Consider the following 24,830-nt stretch of genomic DNA (forward strand, 5'->3'; position numbering starts at 1 on the left):
AACTGTGTAACACTACAGTTGCAGATCTGAGCTTTATTATCAGAATGATGTTGTTTCAGGACAAAATTGAGAGGTTCTCTAAAATGGTTTCAATATGGCACAAAAACTAGCTTCTCAGGGCTGCATGCCTCCTCGTCCATCGACATGTACTTGGAAAGGAAATACACAAAGAGGGAACAGCAGGACGGGCACGAAAGTTGACAGAAGGACCGAGTGAAAATTCCTCATGAACAGGTTCACTTGAGAATAGAAAGCACTTTAATACTCTAGCCTTCTTCAAACCTTGAGAGATGGAGAAGAACCGGCACGTCCTGCATTTACAAACTGATGAGAAGCACACTAGTCATCAGTGAGTGCAGATCCGCAGCCCTGCGTCTCCAGCTTTGCCCACATTCTCCATCTGTACAAACCCGAGAGGGATGCAGCAGAGCGGGCAGCACGCCTGCCAGCGATGGTACTGACTGACTACCGGAGCTGGTGACAGGGCACAGGGGCAGGAGGGCGGGTCCTGGAGAAAAGGACCTCTGGGCGAGGCGGCTCAGTCAGTGGTGGACCTCCGGTACCAGAACCGTGCCCGGAAGTCGTCGCTGCAGGTCATGAAGCCGGGGTTGGTGGGCGAGTGCACTATGCAGCGCACGATGTTGTTGTGGCCCAGAGACAGCAGGTTCCTCCGCTCGGCCGTCCGCGAGTCCCAGCAGCACAGACTGATCGTCCTCTCATCGGGCAGCAGCACATAGTCCTCCGTGTGGTTGAAGACGGCCTGTGTCCGATGCACCTGCCGTCCACTCAGACCTGCACCTGTTGAAGAAACCAAGAAGGTAAGGGCCGGCCCTCGGGAGGCACTTGTGCTGCGGTTAATCCTACACAGAGCCAACTCTGTGAGACTGGCAAAGCAATGTTTTTCTAGTTTTGGAAACTCTAAAAAAGTCCATTAAAAAAAATCACCTGTTAATGTTCGGACCTACTTCTAGGCATGAAAGCACATTCAAAAACTGACTCCGTTATATGGACTTTTTCTATCACACTTTAAGCCAATGATGTTGGCTATGTTTGCCCACGGTATTACTCGCTATTACACGGTATTACAAAGCATCCTGTTTAGAAGCCCCACTACTCATTGCATTTAACAGTGCTTTCACTGCTAGTTTGGATCAATTCTGAGTAATACTGTGATAAACACCCTTTGTACAGAAAGGATTATTTCCTTAGGCTTAAATTTCTTGGAATAGAGTTACTGAGACAGAATACAAACATCCATTTTCCAAAAGAGGGCTTCAACCTCTTATGACTATGAATAAACTACTACATAAAAGGATAAAAAGAAAAACAGAAACTGACCATTTCACCACCAAGACATGACACTGTTGACACCCGTTTTTCTAGTTTTGGAAACTCTAAAAAAGTCCATTAAAAAAAATCACCTGTTAATGTTCGGACCTACTTCTAGGCATGAAAGCACATTCAAAAACTGACTCCGTTATATGGACTTTTTCTATCACACTTTAAGCCAATGATGTTGGCTATGTTTGCCCACGGTATTACTCGCTATTACACGGTATTACAAAGCATCCTCTGTTTAGAAGCCCCACTACTCATTGCATTTAACAGTGCTTTCACTGCTAGTTTGGATCAATTCTGAGTAATACTGTGATAAACACCCTTTGTACAGAAAGGATTATTTCCTTAGGCTTAAATTTCTTGGAATAGAGTTACTGAGACAGAATACAAACATCCATTTTCCAAAAGAGGGCTTCAACCTCTTATGACTATGAATAAACTACTACATAAAAGGATAAAAAGAAAAACAGAAACTGACCATTTCACCACCAAGACATGACACTGTTGACACCCTGACAGGTACCCTTTCCAAATCTCTGGGCGTGGCCCCTCGCCTATGCAGCACAGAGGTCACAGTGTGTGCCGCACACTATACACCCCCCAGCATGCAGTGCAGCTATGTGACGGGCAGACAGCTCAATGGCTAACACCAACTGTGTGAGCTGGGATCCGAACTCATTAGAGCTCTGACCTTGGGCAAATGAACTATAAGTCGACTTTGGTGCAAACAAATTTTAAAGCCATCAAGTTTTTTTTTTGGAGAGATTTTCGTCATAGGGCACATGCGCTCGCCAGACAGACAGAGAGAGACATTAGAGATAGAAAATGAGAAATCACCCCCTAGGGGGGAAGGTCACGCCGCAATCCTTTCTCCTCCATTCTCCTCTTGGGATCTTGGGCACGTACGCACACGCGCCCGGTGTGAGTTTTAAGCCACCGGGTCCGGGACGCGAACCACGGTCGACTAGGTGGGAGTCCAGTGTCATAGCCATTACGCTAACTGCTGGTTCCCAAGTTTTTTCATAATGTGCATTTTTCATGAGCTTTTTGAAGACCCCTTGTATGAATATACGTGTGAATATTTTTCTTTTTGGCATAGCATTTTAATTGCTTAGAGTTTTTAACTAACTCCATCATCAAAATTTTGGATGTTGGGGACCAGCAAGTGGCATGGTGGTTAAGGCGCTGGACACTCCCACATGGCTGACCAGCGTCCGAGTCCTGAATCTGGTGGCTTGCTTTCTCATTTCCTCTCTCTCTCACTCTCACCCTCTGTCTCTCTCTGGTCAAGTTAAAAATGAATGAATAAATAAAACAAAATAAACAATTATTTAAAAAAAGAAAAAGAAAAGAAAAAGCGGCAGTGACTGGGGCTGGCAGGTGGTGTGGTTAAGGGCAGTCAACTCCAACATGGCCGCCTGCGGTTCAACCCAGACCTGGCGGCTTGCTTTCTCACATTCTCTCGCTCTCTCTTTCTGTCTGTCCCTCTCTGGTCAAATTAAAAATAAGTAAATGAATAAGTAAAGTTAAATAAAATAATTTAAAAAAATTTGGGGGGGATGTTTTCCTGATTATTTTTCTTTTCCTTCATTACTTCAAGACCCTTTGAAATTCTAACTAAATATTAAAACTAAAAAAAGAAATTTCAATGTGCTGATATAATAGGGACTTGACCTGTACATTAGGAAAACAGAAAGAGGGGATTTGTAATATAAATTCAGTATAATCCCTTTTGGAAAGACCAAACTGCAACTCTCCAATAAAACATGCCAACCAATTGTATATCATCAAAAAACATTCTCAACATCCCTGACATAACAGGCCTTCAAAATGGTCTTCAAGAAGCCCAATGGTGGGAACCAGCAGTTAGCGTAATGGCTATGTTGCTGGACTCCCACGCAGTCGACCGCGGTTCACGTCCTGGACCCGGTGGCTTAAAACTCACGTCGGGTGCGTGTTCGTGCGTGCCCAGGATCCCGAGAGGAGAATGGAGGAGAAGGGATTGCGGCGTGACTATCCCCCCTGGGGGTGATTTCTCGCTTTCTGTCTCTCTCTCTCTGTCTGGCGAGCGCACGCGCCCTATAGTGAAAACCTCTCAAAAAAAAAAAAAAATGAGTCTTATGAAAAAACCACACGTGGATTTACCAATTTGCACTAAAATAAACTCGGACTTTAATTCCATTTTCCACAGAAGTTTGGAAGTCCTCTCGTAGAAACGTTCTTGACAACAGTCTGGTGTGTACCTGCCCACAAACTGCGTGCTCCCTAAAACAGCACTGCTACGGGGGCACTTCCACACTCCTGGGACAAACTGCGTGCTCCCTAAAACAGCACTGCTACGGGGGCACTTCCACACTCCTGGGACAAACTGCGTGCTCCCTAAAACAGCACTGCTACGGGGGCACTTCCACATTCCTGGGACAAACTGCGTGTTCCCTAAAACAGCACTGCTACGGGGGGCACGTCCACACTCCTGGGTCAAACTGCGTGCTCCCTAAAACAGCACTGCTACGGGGGCACTTCCACACTCCTGGGACAAACTGCGTGCTCCCTAAAACAGCACTGCTACGGGGGCACTTCCACACTCCTGGGACAAACCGCGTGCTCCCTAAAACAGCACTGCTACTGGGGGCACTTCCACACTCTTGGGTCATCCTGTATCTCTTTCTGGAATAAGTACACAGCTCTTTAATAGTAATGAGGCATTCTCCAAAATAGCTTATTATAAAAGTGTTTCAACAAAGTCACCAAGGATTATGATAAAGCGACTCTGCAAGACCTGCTAGTTGTATTTTACTACCTTCCCCAGAAGCCAGGACGACAGGGAAGCAGTGAGGCAAACCCGAGGCTGTGCTGCACCCTAGTGGACAAGTGTCACGTGCTCCAACTCTCTGAATTGCTCACACACGCAAAGACCCTTTCCATAGCGTCTTCTCATGAGTTAATTTTGAGTTGTGCTCATAGCAATTTCAGTTTATATACAAACATACCCCACAACAAAAAAATCAGTGAAAGTTTCTTGAGAGCTTTCTACAGAACAGCAGCCTTTGGTGCTACAAGTGACAGCAGAGTGAGACACAGCATTTTAACAAAGCTGTCAAATAACCAGACCTGAACCTTGCCTAGTAGCAACAGGATGAATCTAAACAATTTGGGTTAAATTATTCCCCAACTACAGAGGTGAGCTTCACCACCTGGAAATGGATACGACATGAACTTAGAATGGAACATTACCTGTCTATGACATATTCTCAGTTACCGAATGCAAAATTTAAATTTAAATAGATCTCCTTATAAAAAGAAACAGAGGCACCACTGCTACCAGAGATCCATTATGAATGAATGAATGAATGAGAGGATTCAATAAACTTTATGTGCTCCTGCCTTAGTACTAAGCCCTCTCTACACCCAGGTTCAGAATTTGCACCCTCCTTCTGCTCTCTTGGACTGGACCAAGCAAGATCTTCCCCCTGGACTGTTTTCATGTTCTCGTAGGACAGGCCCTCTGTCTACAAATGGACCACCGGGTTCTCAAGTGTTCCTTGCATGGGATCCAGACCTAGTCTATGCTGCAACATACTGAGAAAGGCAAAGTGAGGAAACCAGAGTTCGAGCTCTGGTTCTACCACCTCTAACTGCAGACCTGGCTAAATGATTTAACTCTAAGCCTTTGTTTCCTCTTGCACGAAAGGGTAACATCTGCCTTGCTCAACGTATAGGTTGATGGTATCCCAGAAGATCTGAAATACTTCTGGAAACCATGACACGCTACAGAGAAATGTTATATAGCATTAAGTTCCCACATACCCGTGTATCTGACCAGTGTGCGTCCTGTTGATATTTCCCAAAGTTTAGCCACAGAGTCTTTTCCACTTGAGAGAATGTATTTGGAGTTTTTGGAAAATATTGCAGAACAAACTTCAGCACCATCATGTGCTTTCTCAAAAGTCGTGATGCAGCGGTTTGAAACACCATCCCACAACTTGATGCAGCCGTCCTTGCTACCAGTCACATACATATTGGCACTAGGGTTGTAACTAACGGAACATATAGCATCGGTGTGTTGATCTTGAGGGTTGCAAGAGACAAAACACTGAAAGGTGTTGATGTCATAGAGGCGAAGCGTGGGGTGCTGAGTTCCAACAAGTATGAAGTCTCCAGAAGGATGGAAAGAGATGGAGCGTAACATTTCTGCTTCCTGTTGAGACAGAAATGTTAACATAAGTAACCAACGGGAGGACTATTACATAGAGGACGTGTGGAAAACAACTGGTTGATGCGAAGAGCTCACAGAACAGTTATCAGATATTAGAGATACCGGAAAAAATACAAGCACTTTATGGAACATTTGGAAGTAATTTTGTTTTATTTTGTTTTCGTTTTTGTTTTGGAGAGGTTTTTGCTATAGGGCATGTGGTCTCGCCAGAAAGAGAGAGAGAGAGAGACAGACAGAAAGTGAGGAAAACACCCCCTGGGGTTGGGGAATGGCCACGCTGCAATCCCTTCTCCTCCATTCTCCTCTCAGGATCTTGGGCACGTATGCACACACGCCTGGCGTGAGTTTAAGTCACTGAGTCCGAGACTCTAACCACAGTAGACTACATGGGAATACAGTGACGTAGCCATTATGCCATCTGCTGAATGGATGAATGAATGAGAGGATTCAATAAACTTTATGTGCTCCTGCCTGCTAAGTCCTCTCTACACCCTGGAAGTAACTTTTGAACAAAACTCTCTTTTTATTGGTTAAATTATTCCCCAAATACAGGAGTGAGCTTCATTATCTGCAAATGGATAAGACATAAACTCAGAATGGATCATTACCAATCTGACACATTCACAGTTACTGAATGAAGAGGAACACAACTTCGATGTACACTGGCTTCTGTAAATATTAAATAAAAAAGTGTAATTATTCAAAGATGGAAGTTACTACTAAAATGTCAGATTTTTCTGCAATACATATTCAAAATAGGGTGCCAAATGTTACCTTTCCAGTAAACATTCAATAGCTTCAACTGAATAGTTTTTTTGACATCTATAAGTATACTTTAGTAATTATTATTATTTTGCTATAGGGCATGCGTGCTCACCAAAGAGAGGGGAAGTGAGAAATCACCCCCCCTAGGGGGAAGACCATGCCACATTCCCTTCTTGTCTCCTCCTGGGATTTCGGGGATGCATTCACATGCACCTGGAGTGATTTTCAAGCTGCTGAGCCTGGGACTCAAACCATGGAGTCAGTCATGTGGAATCCAGCATTTCAACCTTCATGCCACCTACTGGCCCAGTTATGTTTTGTTTTTAACAGGGATTTGCAACCTTTAAAGATATGGGATTCTGAACCCTGACACGTGAACTATGACTAGGGAACAGTGCTGCCCGGGAACACGACAGGACATGAATCCCGTGTCCAGGAAACCCTATCCTCACGCCACCCAGCATGCACCCTGGCGGCTATGTTCTTGTTTTACGGTGTGGTTACTGAGATCACTTTAAAAAAGAGAACAGTCGCACAACAGCTCACACTGTATTTTAAGAAGAAAACATAAAGCTCCTTCCCAAATCTTCCTACCTGAATGTACTTGAAGGCTCTTTTTGCGGATGGCTTGGAATAATCAAATAATTTAAGAGTATAGTCCCTTGAACCAGAGGCCAGGATCTGTTCTGTTGGGTGGAAAGCGAGACACGTGACTTCATCCACATGGTCATAGAGAGTTCGAATCACGGGGTGGTTTTCCATGTTCTGCTGTGCAGTCTCATTCATCATGACCTGGACCAACAAGAAAAGCCGTGCTGACGGTACAGAGCCTGATCAAAGTACACAACCCACAGCGGTGGTGAACGAAACCTGACTTAACCCATACTCTTGTTCTTTCAAGAGTGGACACCCAAAGGCAGAGTGGGGCCTGCTGGAGGTGTAGTGGTAAAGCAATGCTCTGCAATGCTTGACCCATATGTGGAGGTCCCGGGTTTGCATCCTGAGGCTTCCCTGTGCGTGCCATGCATATGCCCGGGGTCCAGCCTGGCTGAGGACGGTTTTGGCATGAGGATCCTGCTAGGAGTGCCCGTATATCTCTCTTACTGAGGACATGAACAAAGGACCCTCACTAAAGAAAGGGCAAATAGTAGACACGCTGCTGGGGCCCTCACCTCTATTGGCATGGCACTTTTGGCCAACATTCTCTCTGTGTCGAGTATCTTTATGGAAGCATCAGCAGATCCAGTAGCTATTAGCTGCCCATCTCTACTGTAGGTAGCTACACGGCACGGTCCTTTATGGGATGTGACATAACATGTTTCATACTCAGATGCCTCTGGGGACATAGTCTGGACATCTGCGTCAAATTCCAGGTCAATCCCTGTGCCAGGGGCAACTGTATCTGAACGACCAATTGCATACTGAACTGCAGTGTCATCATTTTCCATTCCTGAAAGAAATCAAAATTGAGGACATGAACAACTTTTTTTTAAAAGAACAAGACAAAATTTTAGATCCAAACTTGAGAGATGTTTGCCACTACTGCCTCATTATTTTTTGAAATTGTAAGACACCTAGTGCTTCACCAAGTTAAGTTCCTTGCTGTGCTAGTCAAGGCTCACCATGCTGCGACGCACCATGGGCTGATGGGAGGTGAGGCTCCAATAGACAGCTGTCCCTCCAAGTTCTCGCCTCCAGTGTGTACCACTTTAACCACAAGTACAGAAACTAAAAAGTGTTCTGTAGTTAGTGAATTCATTTCTTCCCCTTTCAAAATTTACTGTTTTCAAGGCTTAGATCTATTTAGTAGCAGCTCTGAAGCTCATTAAGGCAACTGTTAGCCTAAACATCAGTAAGTCATCTGTGAAAGGCTGATATTCAAATAGATAGAAGTTGACAAAAGTATGCATTTTAAATTAAAACTAACCTCTCATTTTATATAAAGATTATAATTATTAGGGGACCAGCAGTTAGCGTAATGGCTATGTTGCTGAACTCCCATGTAGCTGACTGTAGTCTGAGTCCTGGATCTGGTGGCTTCAACTTGCACCAGGTGTGTGTGTGTGCGTGCCCAAGATCCCCAGAGGAGAATGGAAAAGAAGGGAATGTGGCGTAGCCATCCCCCCGGGGGATGATTTCTCGTTTTCTGTCTCTGTCTGTCTGGTGAGCACACGTGCCCTATAGCAAAAACCTCTCCAAAGGGTAAAAAAAATATATATGATTATTAGCATAGACAAGAAAATAAAAAGGGCCTTAAATTTTACTACTCAGAGATAATTATTGTCAATATTGTGGTATGAATTTTTCTGGGCCTTTTCTCATGCATACAATTTTCGTTTAATAATACAAAATAAAAATCTGTCCAGGCTAATCAACATTTATCTACAACACCACTGTGCTGTAGTGTTACATTTGATGAGTATCCAAAAATGTATAGCTAATTCCATATTGTTGGGCATTCGCTTATCCATTTTATTTCTTTGGAAGAAATGCTCACATTGGCATTGCCAAGTCAAATGGCAAAAACACATTGTTAACTCAGTATTTTTTTTTAACAGACATTTTTGCCATAGGGGCGTGTGTGCTCGCCAGAGAGATAGAAAGTGAGACATCACCACCCCCGTGGGAACGGCCAGGCCACAATCCCTCTCCATTCTCCTCTTAGGATCTTGGGTACACATGCACACACACCTGGTGAGTTTTAAGCTGCCAAGTTTGAGACTCGAACCCCAGTTGACTATGTGGGAGTCCAGTGACGTAACCATTATGCCACCCACTGGTCCTGCTAGTTCTGTATCGTATTGAGTGCTATTAGCAAGGTAGCACCAGCATGTATCTCCGAATAAGGTAAGGTCCTGATCTATACTGAGCTTGTGGGTTTTTCTTTTTTTTGGGGGGTGGGGGTGGCAGGACTGTGTGAGAAATAATGCAAAAGATAAAGGAAATTTCAGATAGTGATTCTGTTATGAAGGAAATGGGATCATTGTGATAGCGGGATTGCTTCATTCTGAGGTTTCTGAGATGATGTGGAAGTTGCGACTTGAAGGAAGACAACCACGTGATAACACAGTGCCCCAGATAATGTGCACAGTAACCCTGAGGCTAGAAGTAGTTACCAGTCCTCACAATCTGGAATTCTCTTACCCCTCCCATTCCCAGGACTGGTCGTGGCACTTACTAGGCACCAAAACTAAACAAAAATCATCGTGAAAAATTCTGCTGTGTGAAAATATCCAAAACCTCACACAGAACTACGAATCCGCGCTGGTAAGCTACCTAGCTTGATGAGATGCAGGAGCTGCTCCGAGGGTGCGCACACAGACTGAGGCTTGATTTCATTGATGAGGCCGTTGGCGATGCTGATGTAGCCGTCGTAGAGCAGCTGGCTGATGATCAGCTTGTAGAGCTGCTGGCGGTCCTTCAAGCCCACCTTGGTCCTGTACATCCTGGAGAAGTTAGGTTCCTTGCCAACTGCAGAAAAATAAATTAAAAAAAGAAATAGATGGATACTGAAGGAAGAGGTAAATCACCAGTAGATCACAGAAGCGGCACTCGACTCTCAGGTCTGACGTATCTTCCAGGATTAGGTCTCACTTCTACTGGCTGCATTCTTTCTGGTCAGTGACCTCAACTCCCTAGGCTCAGGTTCCCTGGCTGTTAAATAAATCACCAGCGTTAAACAAGATGGCGCATACAAAGCACTGAGCACAGTGCCTGGCATACAGAAACTGTTAAGGTCACATTGGTCGATACTTACAGAATAACCTTATCAACTTTTGTAGTCTCTGCCAAACTACTGACCTGTGATTTTTATCCTTTCCTGCTATCCCAGGACCTTTTACTTCTTCTATTAGCGAAACACTGACTGGTGTTTAAACAGGTAAAAACAGTCATTATCTTGTCAACTGTCAGGATTACTTGGTTTCCACCAGCTGAGCTGTGTGTTGTTTATTAATGTCCCTTATGTTGATTTCTTTTTTTCTTTCTTTTTCTTTTTTTGCCAGAGGACATGTGCCCTTGATACAGGGCAGGAAAGGGAGCACACTCCCCAATTGGGTGTGGTCATATAAAAAATCCCTTCTCTTCCATTTGTCTGTCCTGGCTGAATTCTGGGCACACATGTGCACTGAGGGGACAGGATTTGAACCGTGGCTGGCAGTGTAGGATCTGGTTTACTTAACCTCTAGGCCACAGGTTGGCCCTCATTATGTTGATTCTTAAAAACTGTTTCAAGGCAAATGATGTAATTGTAATGATAGTAAAATGTTGCCAAATAAGATAAAGCCCAAACAATGATAAAAATGGGGGGGGGGTGTCATAAAAACCGGAAGGACTGCTTTATGCAAAAAAAAATAAATAAATAAAAAGAACTGCAATTGGTAGACACAATTAGATAATCTGTCCATTAAAAATTATTATCTATATGCAATCTATATGCATGTGCACATCTGGACAGAGATCAGAAGGCCGCAAGTGTCAGGGGATAGTAATAAAGAATAAAAGCAACACGCAGACCCTGCATTCTTCCACACTGTGTGATACTGATGGGTGCTAATAAGAAGAACTAGTACTTATTAACCACTTTTTACACGTTGGAGGCTGTGGAGACTACTTTTAACCATAATCTCATTGAATGAATTATTAACCATAATCTCATTGAATGAAATAATTCAATGAATTCAAGTATACCCAGTGGCAAATGTGTATTTATAAACCTAAGATTGTCCAAATGATACTGGGTCATAAGACGGGCTCCAAGAGATTAGGACACCCACTCAAGGTAAAGCGTGGCTGAGTAATTAATCTCCAAGGTTAACGTGGCCGCCAGGATTGCCCACTCCACAGCCCAGAACTTAACCACCAATCCATTCCGTCTCTTTACTCCTGCTCAGCTCGTTACCGGATATAGAAGGAGATTTGAAAAAGCAAGTGATCGAGCCCTCATTTCTCAACTGCCAAAGACCTTTCACTTGGCCTGGATAGGAAGAGACTAATGACCATCCCTAATTTGCAGGTGCGGACACTGAGGCAAGAGAACAGGAAGAATCCGATCCAGGACGGGTTACACGCGGGGTGTAAAGGAGACCAGGACCTGAACACCGGCTCCCTCTCATTGCACTCGCCGCCACCATCCCAATGCGGAGGCGAACTAAGCATGGGGCCGGAGTGGGAGCGAGGTTCTTGGAGGAAGAGGGGGCGTGCAGGCCCAGTCTGGCAACTTGGGAAACGAACTCCGGGTGCATGGGCACCTTTCTTGCCACCAACCCTTCCCGCCCCGCCCTTCCCGTGGGCCTAGTCTAAAGGACCCAGCTGACCGCCTCAGGCTCTCTCGGTATCCCGGATCCCCGTACCCGCTGGTCCGGCTCTTTCAGTCCCCGGCTCTCTCCCAGAAAAATGGAGGCGCGAATCCTGCCCAATCGATCGCCCCGAGAGCACGTTCACTGCGCACGCGTAAGGGCGCCAAGACGAGCGCGGCGCTATCGATGGCTCCCCCTCTCGCTTGCCCTTCTCGCCATCTTACTTACTGGCACGTTCAAAAGGTTTGTTCACCTCCTCCGATTTTATCTCCTTTGCGACAACCCTGACGCCAAGGAGTTGCCTCACCGACCAATGTTCGACCCCGGACAGCACCGCAGGGGTTAGAACAGCCACGGGTCTAATGGGCCGTTGGCTGCCCTACTTCCGGGGTCCTGCGGCGCAAGTGCGCCTGTGCGAGTGTGCGCCTCGGAACATGACTCAAGTCGTCGCGTTCGCTGTGAGCCAATCACAAGGCAGCTTTTCTGTAGCTCGGGCCAATCAGCTTTCGGATCAGAGGGTTTAACTCCTATTTAAAAAGAAGACGCTTTGAATCCTAACGGCTGAGCTCTTGGCTGGACTCTGCGGCTGTGGGTCTGTGGCGGGAGCCAACGGGTGGGTAGATCAAGGACGCTGGCGCCGTGCGGGGGGCGAGCGGGTGGGAATGAGGCTTGGCTCGTGAAGCGGCGGGACCCGACCGGGAGAGGGAGCAGTGACAGGTCCCCTGCGCTCTCCCAGCACCTCCGCACCCTCCTGGGGACGGAGGCGCCCTGTAAGTTACAGCCGGAGGGGGAAGAGGCTGTTGAGTGGCACCGGCGCGGAAAAAGCGCCTTTTCGCTGGGTTTTGTATTCGCCAAGCACCTGGATAGAAGGCGTGAGGTCGGTCTTTGCTGTCTTGGAGTTGACGTCCCAGTGGGGGTGGGGAGGCAGACCTAACCCGGTATCACTCGCAGTTCCGGCGGGTGTTTCGAAGGGAAGCAGGCAGTCGTGTGGCTTGCGAAGAGCCTGGGAAGGCCCTTGTCCTGGCTGGCTGGGGAGGACCTCCTGGCGGAGGTCTTTCAGGGCTAGTACTTCTCAAACCGTAGACCTTGGGGCAGTTACGTTGGAATTACTTAAAGGCCTTGTTAAAGGTACATCCCTACGGCAGACTCAACACACGGAAGTCTCTTAGGGATAGGATTCTGGTGTAACGAGCTTTCCAGGTGATTCTAGTAATGCAGACTGGCACATGCCTATCACCTGGGGATGGTAAAACGTCTGGTTTGTTAGATCTGGAGTTGGGCTTCGGAGTCTCCCTTCTAGCAAACCTAAGAGGCAGATGTAGCTACTGTCCTTGAGTTCTCAGGTCTCCTAAACCATTCTTGGTCCTTGCACTGGACACTTTCCTGTAACATACTCAGTCCCGTGTCCTTCTCCTTCATCTCTTCTGACATTCCCAGGTCTGAAGGAGGGAAAAAAGCATGACCCCACTGTGCTATTAACTGAACGGCTCTTTACTCAGAAGAATAGAATGCTAGGTTTGAACAGAGTAGATCCTGTGAAGGTCACATGGTTCTTGAATCTGGGTGTAGATCAGAATGGGTTGATGAGCAGTTTTCCCGATCAGACTCTTCCTCCATTTTATTACTCACCTTCCCTAGAAAGTAAATATTAAGTTGGAACAACCTTCTGTCACAAGAATGTGGAATAAGTGTCCTCAGGCCTATGTGGTCTCTGTCTTCTATTTGGCATTTGCTTAACAAACACACATTTCCTTTCTATTGTTTGTACTAACCCACTGTCTCTTTGCTCTGTTTTTGCCAGAGGATGCTTGTGCTGGTCAGAGAGAAAGCCCTCCCTGAAGGCATTATCTTGGCACTGCAGTCCTTGCCTCCATTTCTCTGTCCCATCAGGATTTGGGGCATGTGTGCACGTGTCCTGGCATGTTTTTCATGCCGCCAGGAATCGATCAGCGGTCGGCCGTGTGGGACCTGGCTCCGTTAGACCCTGGGCTCCAGGGCTGGCCCAACCCAGTGCACCTTGTTCCTTTCCTTTTTTTCCTTAATTGTCAAAAGGCATATGCTCTCCAGAGAGAGAAGGCATCTCCCAGTAGGATCCTATAAGATGTGCTGATAGATCAAATGTATATCAGATGAGAGAAGATATTTCCCTTATCAGTTTTCTTTGGGCAAAGATAAAAATATAGATTCTTGGTGTTGTGGAGACCTTTTCATTTCATTAGAGAGCTATAACTGCCCAGCATAACAACACTTTGAAGCAGGTGCATTTGTTTAAGTTAAAGCTCTCTTTTTCCTTTCCAGGCATCATGGACAGATCTAAAGAGAATTGCATTTTGGGACCTATTAAGGTAAATTGAATAATCCTCAATCTTCTCGGTCACATTGTAAAACTCAAATCGGGACCAGCAGTTTGGTGTGATGGCTATGTCGCTGGACTCCTATGTAGTTGACTGTGGTTCGAGATCCGAATCCGGTGGCTTAAACTCACGCAGGCATGTGTGTATGCGTGCCTAAGATCCCGAGAGGAGAATGGAGGAAAAGGGATTGCGGTGTGGCCATCTCCCCTCCCCCCCCCCCCGGGGGGGGGGGGTCTTGTATCTGTCTTTCTGGTGAGCACATGCACCCTATAGCAAAAAACCTCAAAAAAAAAATCATTAAAAAAACCCCTCACATGGAGGATATTTTCCTGTATGCTTTAGATTGTAGCAGTGCCTCCATGCTGCTACACAAGAATTGGTTGCCTCTGTCAGCATTCGGTAACATTTTGCCGACTCCCTCACTGTAGCTGTTGTTTGTTCTACCTTGTCTTGTAGTTAGCCATTGACGTGTGTATCCTCCATTGTATGCAGGATAATAATGATAATATGCCAAACAGGAGCCTGAGACTTGCCTTACTTTCTTCCTTGCCAGAAACTATTGTTATTTATTTGCATACTTTGTTCTGGTCATAACCTGGGGAATGGTAAACTCAGGAATGAGTGTCCAGTTGCCTTTTAGTGGGTTTCCTAGGAACCCACTTTGAGCCAGGTTGTGTGTCAGATGCAGGGATCATGGTGGTGAAAAGCACGTGAGTCTTGACTTTAAAGAACGTGAGCCCCTCTGGGGGGGCAAGTGAGCCAGTACCATTCCTTCCATATATATGGGGCCTGTGTGGTCCTGAGGAGGGTTGCTCAGGGAGGTCGAGGTTGGCTGGAATCCAGGAATCCTTCCCCAGAGAGAGAGAGAGAGACCTCTCACTATTTCATGGATGTCTGTAGAGCACTGGGTCAGTATCTCTGATAACAAAGATCCTTTCATAGAATTAACTCCAGGGTTATTTTTCATGAAAGTCAGCATGAAAATATATTAATAAACATCCTGTGGAGACTCTAGTACATGCCCAGATTTATACTTTTAAGAGTTCTTCACTTGGAGATAACCACTGTTGAACATTTTAATGTTATTTCTTTCAGTCTTTCTGAATCTGTATCACCAAAGAAATTTCAGTGGGACTAGAATTTTGATGTTTTTGTATTGTAGCTTTTGCTAGAAGATAAATTTAGGCTTATGTTCTCAAGTCATGAGCTTCTAAGTGTTAATGTCTTCCTCACTGGGTGGAATTTTAGTTAATGTTTAGTTACTGGAGCATGACAGAGTGGTGAGGAGTTGGGCCGGGAAGGAGGTGTCACTCTGTTCCTTCTGCTACACACCAAGTGCTCTGGAAGTGCTAATTACAGCCGTGCCTCCTCTTCCATCTGTCATTAGTGACTTGAGCTTCTTTTTTCTCCCAACCTAGGCTACACTACCCCTTGGGGATGGTCCAAAACGTGTCCCGGTGGCTCAGCAGTTTCCTTCTCAGAATCCATTACCTCCAAGTAGCGGCCAGGCTCAGCGAGTCCTGTGTCCTTCGAACTCCTCCCAGCGTGTTCCTAGGCCGAAGCCGGTCTCCAGTCATAAACCTGTTCAGAATCTGAATCAAAAGCAGAAGCAATTACCAGCAACCAGTGTTCCCCATCCTGTCTCCAAGCCACCTAGCAACACACCAAAGAGCGAGCAGCCCCAGCCATCAGAACCTGGTAAATGAGCTTCTTGAGACTCACTGGATAAGCACTCTTTCTAATTGTTGCTAGAACAAGCACCTGTGTCGGCTCGCGTTTATTGCTGGGTGCTGTAGCTTTTACATCTGATCTGTTGAGGATGGGGAGAGAAGATATGGTGTCCAGGTGAGAGTCCACTGCAGACCTGGCCTATGCTGAGTATGCAGACCTAACTCCCACCTTCTTGGAAGAGTTGGCAACTGGGGAGACTAAGCACGAGTCCCATGGCTGTTTGATTACGTATCAGTGGGTCGGGCGTAGGGTGCTTGTGGCAGGTACATTGGAAGGACTGAAAAGCTTCACAGCTCTGGCAGGTGAGAGGAAATCTGGGGGATGAGTGAACTGAGGCAGGCCGGGTTGGGGCACTGCTGGCCGCGGCAGTATCGGGAAGCTGTGGAGGGTGTCTGAGCAGAGGAGGAACTGGCTTGCTTTAACAGGCTGACTCTGGATGCATCGAGTGGCCTGCAGAGCGGCACCACTGGACCCAGCAGAGCAAGATGGGAAGGAGGGTGGGTTAGGGGTGGCCCAGATTTGTCCTTCTCAATGTAATATTAATATTTTGGTGACCATTCTTTGATTCATCTCTTGCACTGCTTTTTAACTCATAATTATTCTAAAAACAGGTTTTCAATTTATTCCATATAGGAAATAATGCCGAAAAGGAACTGGAATCGAAACAGAAAAATGAAGACTCAAAAAAGTAAGCTTTTGGGACCAGCAGTTGACGTAATGACTATGTAGCTGAACTCCCATGTAGCTGACTGCAGTTTTAGTCCTGGACCCCGTGGCTTAAACTCACTCTGGGCACCTGTGTGTGCGTGCCCAAGATCCTGAGAGGAGAATAGAGAAGGGATCGTGGTGTGGCCATCCCCCCTGGGGGGTGATTTCTTGCTTTGTCTTAAACATTGACTGTTACATCTTCCCCAGACATTTCTAAAAATCTGCTCTCAGTCCAAACTGGGCTCTAGAATGGAGGAGGAGGAGCTAGGAACAAGCCCCCAGACATCTGTGCTTTCAGCAGCCTGTCGGAGTGATTTTTCGTGCCCACACTGGCCTGTGGGGTCCCCTCTGCTTCTCTCAGCATTAGCAGCTCAGTGTCTGCCCACAGAGTGGCTCTCTACCCCAGAGTTACCACTTTGGGGGACGGATGGATGTGGCGGTGGCAGTGTGAGGAGGCCCTCGGGGTGTCTCATAGCCTCTCCCCTCCAGTTGCTTGTCCTCCTTTATGGTCTTCAGTGTTGCCAATAGGACTGTCTTGAGCAGAGGACAGCCTTGGCCACTTTCCCACTGAGCGTTTCAGCTCTGAAGGTCCTTGCCCGATGGCAGCTGGGAAGTCGGGGTTAACGTGGGGACTGCTTGGTCGTGGTCACTGACTCGGTTCTTACAGAGGGCACGTAACAAGCACAATTCCAAACACAGGGTTTTGTAGAATGTGTTATTATTCAATTACTATTCATACAGTGTTAGGAAAGATTTGTTGCCTTCACATTTTGAAATATTTAATTAAAACCTTTCCTAGGAGACAGTGGTCTTTGGAAGATTTTGAAATCGGCCGTCCGCTCGGTAAAGGAAAGTTTGGTAATGTCTATTTGGCAAGAGAAAGACAAAGCAAGTTTATCCTGGCTCTGAAGGTGTTATTCAAGGCCCAGCTAGAGAAAGCCGGGGTGGAGCACCAGCTCCGGAGGGAGGTGGAAATACAGTCCCACCTTCGGTGAGTGTGCGGGCCACGTTCAAGGGGAAGGTGCAGATTTTATTTTCTTCTTAGCTTGTTACATTCCTTTACTGACATGAAAATGAGCTTGGAGAGATGTGCACACAGATAAGGGAAGGGCGCTTCACCTCAGAATAAGCCGCAGTGTCTTGATTTACATTTGTCTTTTTCACAGAAGATAAAAAACACATTCAGGGATGTCATTAAGGGTAAAGAAAGTATGTAACTATTCGGGAATTGTTAGAGATGATGGGATTATTCTCTATCTTGTTTGTGGTATATGGTATTAGCTTTACAAAACTATACATGTTTTAGCATTTATAGAACTTATATAAAAAAAAGTCTATTTAATTCCAGCTTGGGCAGGAGGGGGGAGGGATTGGTGCAGAGAGATCTTAAAGGTGTTAAGAGTATACATTTCTTTCCAGAGGGCCTGCTTCAAAGAAACAGAAAGGGTGATTAAATTTGGCATTTTCTAAAGGTTGATTTAGATTTGAGTGCTATGGTCTTAAAAAGGAAAAAAGCAGCCACCAGAAGATTAATGTTCTGTGAATGCAGTAATTCGGTGGGCAGATCTTTGCGAGGAATGAATGTCGGCTCTTTTGGAGATGAACAGAGCCTCGGAGTTGGCCATGGGCAGGTGGACTGTGGCCAGTGGGTTTTTTCATTTTTCCTGTTGTTTTTTTTTTCTTACTGCGGCTTTCAAATTTGAATTGGGGACCAGCAGATTGTGTAATGGCTACATCTCTGGACTCCCATGTAGTCGACCGGGGTTCGAGTTCCGGATCCAGTGGCTTAAACTCACGCCAGGTGCGTGTGTGTGTGTGCCCAATATCCCGAGAGGAGAATGGAGGAGATGGGATTGCAGTGTGGCCATCCCCTCTGGGGGTTGATTTCTTTCTGTCTCTCTCTGTCTTTTTGGCAAGCGCACGTGCCTTATAGCAAGAACCTCTCCCAAAAAAATTAAATAAATAAAAAATAAAAAATCTGAGTCAGCTGCTAATACTTAGAACTGGGTGGCATCAGGCCCTCATCCTAACCTGCTGACAGCAGCTGAGGCTGGGAAGGACCCACATCTGCCTGGTGTGCTCTGTCTTGGCAGCCCACACTCGTGGCCCAGTTGGGCACTTGCCTCCTGCCCATACAGCACACTGCCTTTATCTGTCCGGTACCCGGGCATCAGACCAGTGTGGGGATGCCATGTCCTTTTGTCTTCAATATGCAGAAATTACTATTCTCCTAAAAATAAAGATGCGTGAAGGAAGCAGGGAATAGTCTTAATTGAACCCAAGGCCCTCTCATACTGGGAAATCCACTTACAGTGGTATGTGGGTGTGTGTGTTTTTCCAGGAATACATTTCGAATTTCAAATTCTCAAGTGAGGTCGGGAGGGGTTTTCTGTGCAACACCATGGTTTTTTACACAAGGGGTTTGTTCTGACAGTTAGCACATATTCTTGCATCAGCTCCAAAACAGGTGTTAATATCTTCATGCTTTTTGCAGGCATCCTAACATCCTTAGGCTCTATGGTTATTTCCACGATGCCACCAGAGTTTACCTGATTCTAGAATATGCACCACTCGGGACAGTCTATAGAGAACTACAGAAACTCTCCAAGTTTGACGAGCAGAGAACTGCGACTGTAAGTTTTCATTTGTCGTCCAGACTCATTCTGTTTTCCTCTGCCCATTTTCCATAGCGGTGACACTTTCATTAGAATGGAGTGGGATTTGCCTTATGGGAGAGTAGCCTAATAGGAGCAAATATCTGGAGTGGAAAAAGCGAAATAGCTTAGTGGTACTAAAGGCGCAGATAAAATCGGGGACCAGGCGAAATGGCACGGCTGCAGTTTTTCTGTGAAAATGTGTATGGAAAGTTGCCCTGTTTTTTTAGTTTTTATTTTTTTCTTCTAAGAGAGTGAGCGAGCACGCATGCACGCATGTGTGTGCACACCCCAACAGGGCCTTGATGTACAGTCCAGCCCCAGCCTGGGTCGTGGGCACGTGTGCTTTGTGTGCTCAGAGGTCTCGCTGCGAACCTGGGATCTCCCTGTGTGGGTCTGCCTTGCAGAGTGACGTATTTTACCACACATCAACGCCTTCTCCCCTTTTCAAGTGATGATTTTGGGGCAATAGTTTTGGATTTACGTAGAAATTGGGAGATAGTCTCGTGTACCCCACCCCTAATTCCTCCCCCACCCCTAATTCCTCCCCTTAACATCTTGCGTTACTACGGCGGCCTTCCCCACAGCTGATGAACTGTGCCGACGTGGAACTACTGGCTGGGTCTACCCGTAGTTTTTCCCATGACAAGGTTGGGGTTGCAGGCATTTGGGAGGAAGATCCCCGGTGAGGTGATCCTCCTCACATTGGGGGTATGTTCTGTGCAGGGGTTAGGCTGAACACGCGCCAGAGACGTGTTTGAGGTTTCTCCACCTCGGGATCCTCTTCCCTCGGCCCTCCCTATGCTCTCAGAAGAAGGCGTGCACAGGGGTGGAGAGTGGCCAGAGCGTCTCCCTGTCACTTTCTGTACCGAGCCTCGTCTTCGCTCCCTTATTTATCCAGTCATGTATTTAGAAACATAGGCCCAGGTGTTTTTCATACTAAGAGCTGTTATCTGATTCTGCTTGGCTTTGCCCCTCACACCGTTCCACTGTGACCACAGGAGTTCCTTCACACGGTTCCTGTGTCGGTCGCTGCGGTTCTCATCCAGCGCCCCCACCGCCGCTCCTCATCTCAGTCCAAGGTGCTCAGGCCTCGTTTTGTGTATTTCCTGCCCCGTCCAAGGAGCCTTGGTTCCTTTTATCGGAGAGTGATATTAGAACCCAGGGCCCGGGTGCCGCGTGTGCTCATGCTGCCGGGGCATCAGTACGTCTCACTCCCCGCTGACGGGGTCGGGGCTGCGTGTCCACTAACTCACACCCACGTCCACATGGTAACCGTGTCCTTATCCGACTGTCTGTTAAGCAGAACGTAAGTTGATAACAGTGTCTTTGACTCTAACCGTTACCACGTGGGCCATTCTTTTTTCCCCTTGGCTTTTTTTTTTTTTTTTAAAGTTTATTTCTTCCATGAGCAAAAGTGACAGACAGATCACAACCCAACAGTCTTAATGCCGTGATGCTCCGCCAGCCTTTGCCAGCCTCAGGTCATGGGCATGTGTGCAGAGTATTGAAGAGGTCCAGACTCGGACCCACAGCATTTCCATGTGGGTTAGCCACACGGGACGTGGCGTTTCACGGCTGTGTTTCTTTCACATTTGCATCCTAAGAGTTACTTTTTGGGCTGTGAGATTCTACGGATTTTGACAGGTGGATAATGTCCTGTATCCACCGTTACAGCACGTAAGTGTCACTGCTTCAAAAGGAGAAGCTCCTGTGTTTCCGTACTCAGCGTCCCGCCCCAGCCTCTGGCAGCAACCGCGGGTCGGTCACACCTCTGCCTGTGTTCAGCCTTTTCTCGCCGATCATACCATTGGAGTCCTCACTGCGCACAGCCTTTGATTGGCTCCTTTCACTTAGGAGTGTGTGTTTAGCACTCAGCCGTGTCTCCGAGGGCTTGGTAGCTCGTTTCTGTCTGTCACTGAATAACGCTCCATCTGCGTATGCACCTCGGTTTACCCATTCCTCTACTATGGAGCGTCCTGGCTGCTTCTGGCGATTACAGGCAACTTGCACGTGGGCTTTTGTGGAGACGTAACTTACAGATCAGTTGGACAGAGCTAGGAGTAGCTGGCTTGTGCGCTAAGACTTGGTTAGCTTTGTTAGGAGCATTTGTGTGCCATTGTACGTGACATGGATGCACCACTTTGCATTCTAATCCGTGAATGGCCCCTCATCCTCACCCACAGTTGATGTCAGTTTTGGGGATTTAAGTCACTTTCCTAATGACACGTGTAGCAGCTTTATTTGTCATCTGTGTATCATCTTGAGGTGCCCTTTTTTTAATTGGGTGTTTTGGTTTCTTACTGAATTTTAAGACTTCTTTGCATATTCAGGACACAGTTCCTTTATCACGTTTTGTCAGTGTGTGTCCCCATTCTGTGGCTTGACTTCTCATTCTCTTACTGTTTGTCTTTGACAGGCAGTTTTAATCTTTATAAAGTTCATGTAGTTTTTTTCTTTCATGAAAGTGGTTTTCATGATCCTTTTTATTATTTTTATTTTTTGGAGAGGTTTTTGCCCTAGGGTGTGTGCGCTCTCCAGAAAGACAGAGAGAGACAGAAAGCGAGAAATCACCCCCCAGGGGGGATCGCCATGCCGCAATCCCTTCTCCCTCATTCTCCTCTCAGGATCTTGGGCACACATATACATGCACCCGGTATGAGTTTAAGTCACCGGGTCTGGGACTTGAACTGCGGTCAGCTGTGTGGAAGTCGAGCAACATAGCCATTACGCTATCTGCTGGTCCTGATCCTTTTTATTTTTGAAAATAAACTTAAGATGGTGAAGAGTCTTCATTTGGGCTGCCTCCTGTTTAGTTGCTAGGTGGTGGGCTTACTGCATGGTGGTTACTCCAACTCGTTTTGTGCCTTGGTGGAGACCTCTGGGTAGTGCGTGCACTAGTTTTCTTTTCAGCCTTGATTTAAATGACCTTGCAATGCTGCTGTTTTTATTTTCATCAAATGATAACCACACCATTTTTGGTGACTGAACCTCTGGTCTTGGCTCTGCGGTGACCATATACTATAAGGATTCTAAAAATCCTTTATGGGAAGTGTGTATTAAGACTAGGTGTGGATGTCAAAATCTTTTTACACAAAAATAAATTCATACTTCTATTTTTCCACGACCTTTTTGAAGTCCCTGCCTATTTTGTACCAAATCTTAAATGTTTGCCCGTCTCATCAGTAGAAATAGACCTGCTTTATTTGAATTTTAAATATTAGCTAAGGAAACAACAAAACAAAAATATTAGCAAAGCAGGGGCTGGATGGTGGTGCAGGGTAGAACTGTGACGTTCTACAAAGCAGACCCATATGGGAAGGTCGCCAGTTCAAGGCAAGACCGACTAACTTGAGGGGAAAAAAAAATGAACAGGACTGATTTTGTATACTGCTGAATGATGAATTAGTTTACCCCAAATTTAACATGCTGTTTAATATAACAGCGTAACCACTTTTAATTTGTTTATTCTTTAGGATGATCTTTTTTCCTGATTCTTTTTTAAAGCTTATTCATTTATCCCTAACATGAGTGAGAGAGACAGACAGTACCCCCAACAGGGTCTTGATGCCTGGATCTACTCCGAGCCTCAGCCGGTCCCAGGTCATGGGCACTCACACACCTCATGTACTCAGCTAGGTCTCTGGGCAGGAGCCTGGGCTCTTCTCACATGGCCAGCCTTGCAGAATGTACTGTTTTATATCCTTTATGGGTATGCCATTGTCTGGCCCCTAATTCTCCTGGTATTCATGCAGTAAACATTTAGCTTCAAAGAAGTCATTCTGTTGTTGGATGATCTTGGTTTAACAGTGGAATCGGCTGCGACTTTAAAGGTTTAAATTTTTTTTTGTTAATTTTTTTTTAAAAAAGGCATTGTTAACACACCGGAATCCCTAATTTGTACTAGTTCTTTAGCATCATCGGATTCGCTGCTGTGGGGCTGGAAGTTGCCGTGTGTGGGTGTAGTTACAGCGTCTTTCAGCATCATAGTGCCATATTAGTACAGAGATAACTTACCACTACAAGTTGGTTCAGTCATTTTTTGTGGACTGGTACGTCATTTCTGCAAATTATCTTAAAATCTATGTTAGGTTTCCTTTATGGAGAGATGTCTGATGTTAACATGTATTTTATAAGATCTAAAACAGCCTTTTTTTTTTTTTTTTGAATAGTATATCACAGAGTTGGCAAATGCCCTGTCTTACTGTCATTCGAAGAGAGTTATTCATAGAGACATTAAACCAGAGAACCTGCTTCTGGGATCGACAGGAGAACTTAAGATCGCAGATTTTGGATGGTCAGTGCACGCGCCATCCTCCAGGTATGTAACAGCAGAGGTAGAAGTTTGGTTTGGCAAAAGCCCCAGGGACTGATGAGCTAAAAATATAAATTTGTAAGCATAGATTTCTGGCCTAGAGATACTTTGGAGTAATTTAGGCCTGACAATAAACTAGTATCGTAAGGTGATTTTATTCTGCAACTATTTGGGCTGTGTATGTTCTAGGCCTAGGGTTAAAGCTCTTCTGTCCGTAAAGGCTGATGAGGGGGCGGATAGTCAGATCTGACACGTGTACGACAAGGTGCGATGCAGGTGTGTAGAGAAGGCACTCTTCTTACTGGGAGATGGAGACTAGCTGCTTCCTGGGCAAGGAGAGGGGGAGATAGTTTGGGGGACAGGGTACGCTGATATCTGGGGTTGAGCTCACAGCGTTTCAGGGAACTTTGGAGACCGCATTGGTCTGGAGAGTTTTGAGGTGGTCGTTAGATTTTCTGGTCTGCTTTTGTCGGGAGTAGGAGGAGTCCTTTCCTGACTACTATTTTTTTTTTTTTCAAATAATTTTTTATTTTATTTATTCATTCATTTTATTTATTTATTTATTTATTTTGGAGAGATTTTTGTTATAGGGTGCGTGTACTCGCCAGAAAGACAGAGAGAGACAGAAAGCAAGAAATCACCCCCCCCCCCCGGGGGAGGGCCACCCGGCAGTCCTTCCGCCTCTCCACGCCGTAGTCCTTTCTCCTCTCGGGATCTTGGGCATGTACACACATGTGCCCAGCATGAGTTTAAGCCACTGGGTCTGGGACTCTAACCACGGTCGACTATGGGGGAGTCCAGTGACCTAGCCATTACGCCAACTGCTGGTCCCCACTGATTTATTTTTAATTTGACCAGAGAGAGAGAAGGTGAGAAAATAGCCACCAGGTCCGGGACTTGAACTGTGGTTGGCCATGTGGAAGTGTCCAGCGCTTTAATCACCATGCCACCCACTGGTTCCCTTTTCCTGACTACTCTTCAAACTGAATCAGAGATATCAAGCTAATGAAACTATTTAAATCTTAGGCAAACTTTCCAAACACAAGCTAACATAGTCTCTATTGTTCTAAATTTAATTTGGTATACCTGTAATTTGGGGCATTTTAAAGCATAAATCTACTGATTAGGTTTGTCAGGTTTGTGGGGGAAAAAATTATAGCCAGATGATTTTTAAAAGTAAAACCAGCTCAAATAATTGTGTAGCCTAAAATAGACAACATGTTGGAGGGAACCTTTTGTTTTTGTTAAATGTCACTTCTAAATGGGTCAAATCTGTGGTTGCAGTCTTTTTAAACTTGAGTATCATTAGTTGTCACTTAGTGAGACAACACTAGATGACTGTAGTCTTCCTGGGGTCGCAGGGTTAAGCTGGACCTTAACCCATCCAGTGGTGTCATCAAGAGAAAAGCGGCATTTTCCGAAGAGGTCATTTTCGTAAATGTCGACAGTCAC

The 24,830-nt window shown here is 45.9% G+C and overlaps 2 protein-coding genes across 7 annotated transcripts in view; one reads left to right on the top strand and one right to left on the bottom strand.

Moving 5' to 3' along the window:
* Positions 1 to 12,036, bottom strand: CSTF1 (cleavage stimulation factor subunit 1). Of its 3 annotated transcripts, none has more exons than XM_006141891.3 (6): positions 11,845 to 12,036; positions 9,596 to 9,790; positions 7,492 to 7,769; positions 6,914 to 7,111; positions 5,146 to 5,536; positions 1 to 798 (listed from the first exon to the last, which is right to left on the bottom strand). In XM_006141891.3, the coding sequence occupies exons 2-6, from the start codon at positions 9,762 to 9,764 to the stop codon at positions 539 to 541; spliced, it is 1,296 nt and encodes a 431-aa protein (XP_006141953.1). In that variant the 5' UTR covers positions 9,765 to 9,790; positions 11,845 to 12,036; the 3' UTR covers positions 1 to 538. The 3 variants fall into 3 exon arrangements, with proteins under 3 accessions (XP_006141953.1, XP_006141952.1, XP_027622136.1); XM_006141890.3 differs by lacking the exon at positions 11,845 to 12,036 and adding an exon at positions 11,671 to 11,742; XM_027766335.1 differs by lacking the exon at positions 11,845 to 12,036 and adding an exon at positions 11,635 to 11,704.
* AURKA (aurora kinase A) overlaps positions 11,828 to 24,830 on the top strand; it is an 18,004-nt gene continuing 5,001 nt past the window's right edge. For 2 of the 4 annotated variants that reach the window (XM_027766341.1, XM_027766337.1), the window contains exons 1-7: positions 12,123 to 12,229; positions 13,915 to 13,961; positions 15,389 to 15,668; positions 16,335 to 16,389; positions 17,209 to 17,400; positions 18,904 to 19,042; positions 23,236 to 23,384. In XM_027766341.1, coding sequence (XP_027622142.1) covers positions 13,920 to 13,961; positions 15,389 to 15,668; positions 16,335 to 16,389; positions 17,209 to 17,400; positions 18,904 to 19,042; positions 23,236 to 23,384 — 857 coding nt within the window. In that variant the 5' untranslated portion in view covers positions 12,123 to 12,229; positions 13,915 to 13,919. Of the gene's footprint in view, positions 11,860 to 12,122; positions 12,230 to 12,326; positions 12,494 to 13,914; positions 13,962 to 15,388; positions 15,669 to 16,334; positions 16,390 to 17,208; positions 17,401 to 18,903; positions 19,043 to 23,235; positions 23,385 to 24,830 lie in introns of those variants that run through there. The other 2 variants (XM_027766340.1, XM_027766338.1) reach the window with 2 other exon arrangements.

This window comes from Tupaia chinensis, unplaced genomic scaffold, assembly GCF_000334495.1.
Source record: "Tupaia chinensis unplaced genomic scaffold, TupChi_1.0 Scaffold000066_1, whole genome shotgun sequence".
In the NCBI taxonomy this organism is placed as follows: Eukaryota; Metazoa; Chordata; class Mammalia; order Scandentia; family Tupaiidae; genus Tupaia; species Tupaia belangeri.

Excerpts from the sequence above, each read along its gene's own strand:
- CSTF1 (XM_006141891.3), bottom strand. The coding sequence starts at position 9,764 with ATGTACAGGACCAAGGTGGGCTTGAAGGACCGCCAGCAGCTCTACAAG. Across the intron at positions 7,112-7,491 it reads AAAGTGCCATGCCAATAGAG|GTCATGATGAATGAGACTGC; the intron begins GTGAGGGCCCCA and ends TTGTTGGTCCAG. Across the intron at positions 799-5,145 it reads CACACTGGTCAGATACACGG|GTGCAGGTCTGAGTGGACGG; the intron begins GTATGTGGGAAC and ends TTTCTTCAACAG.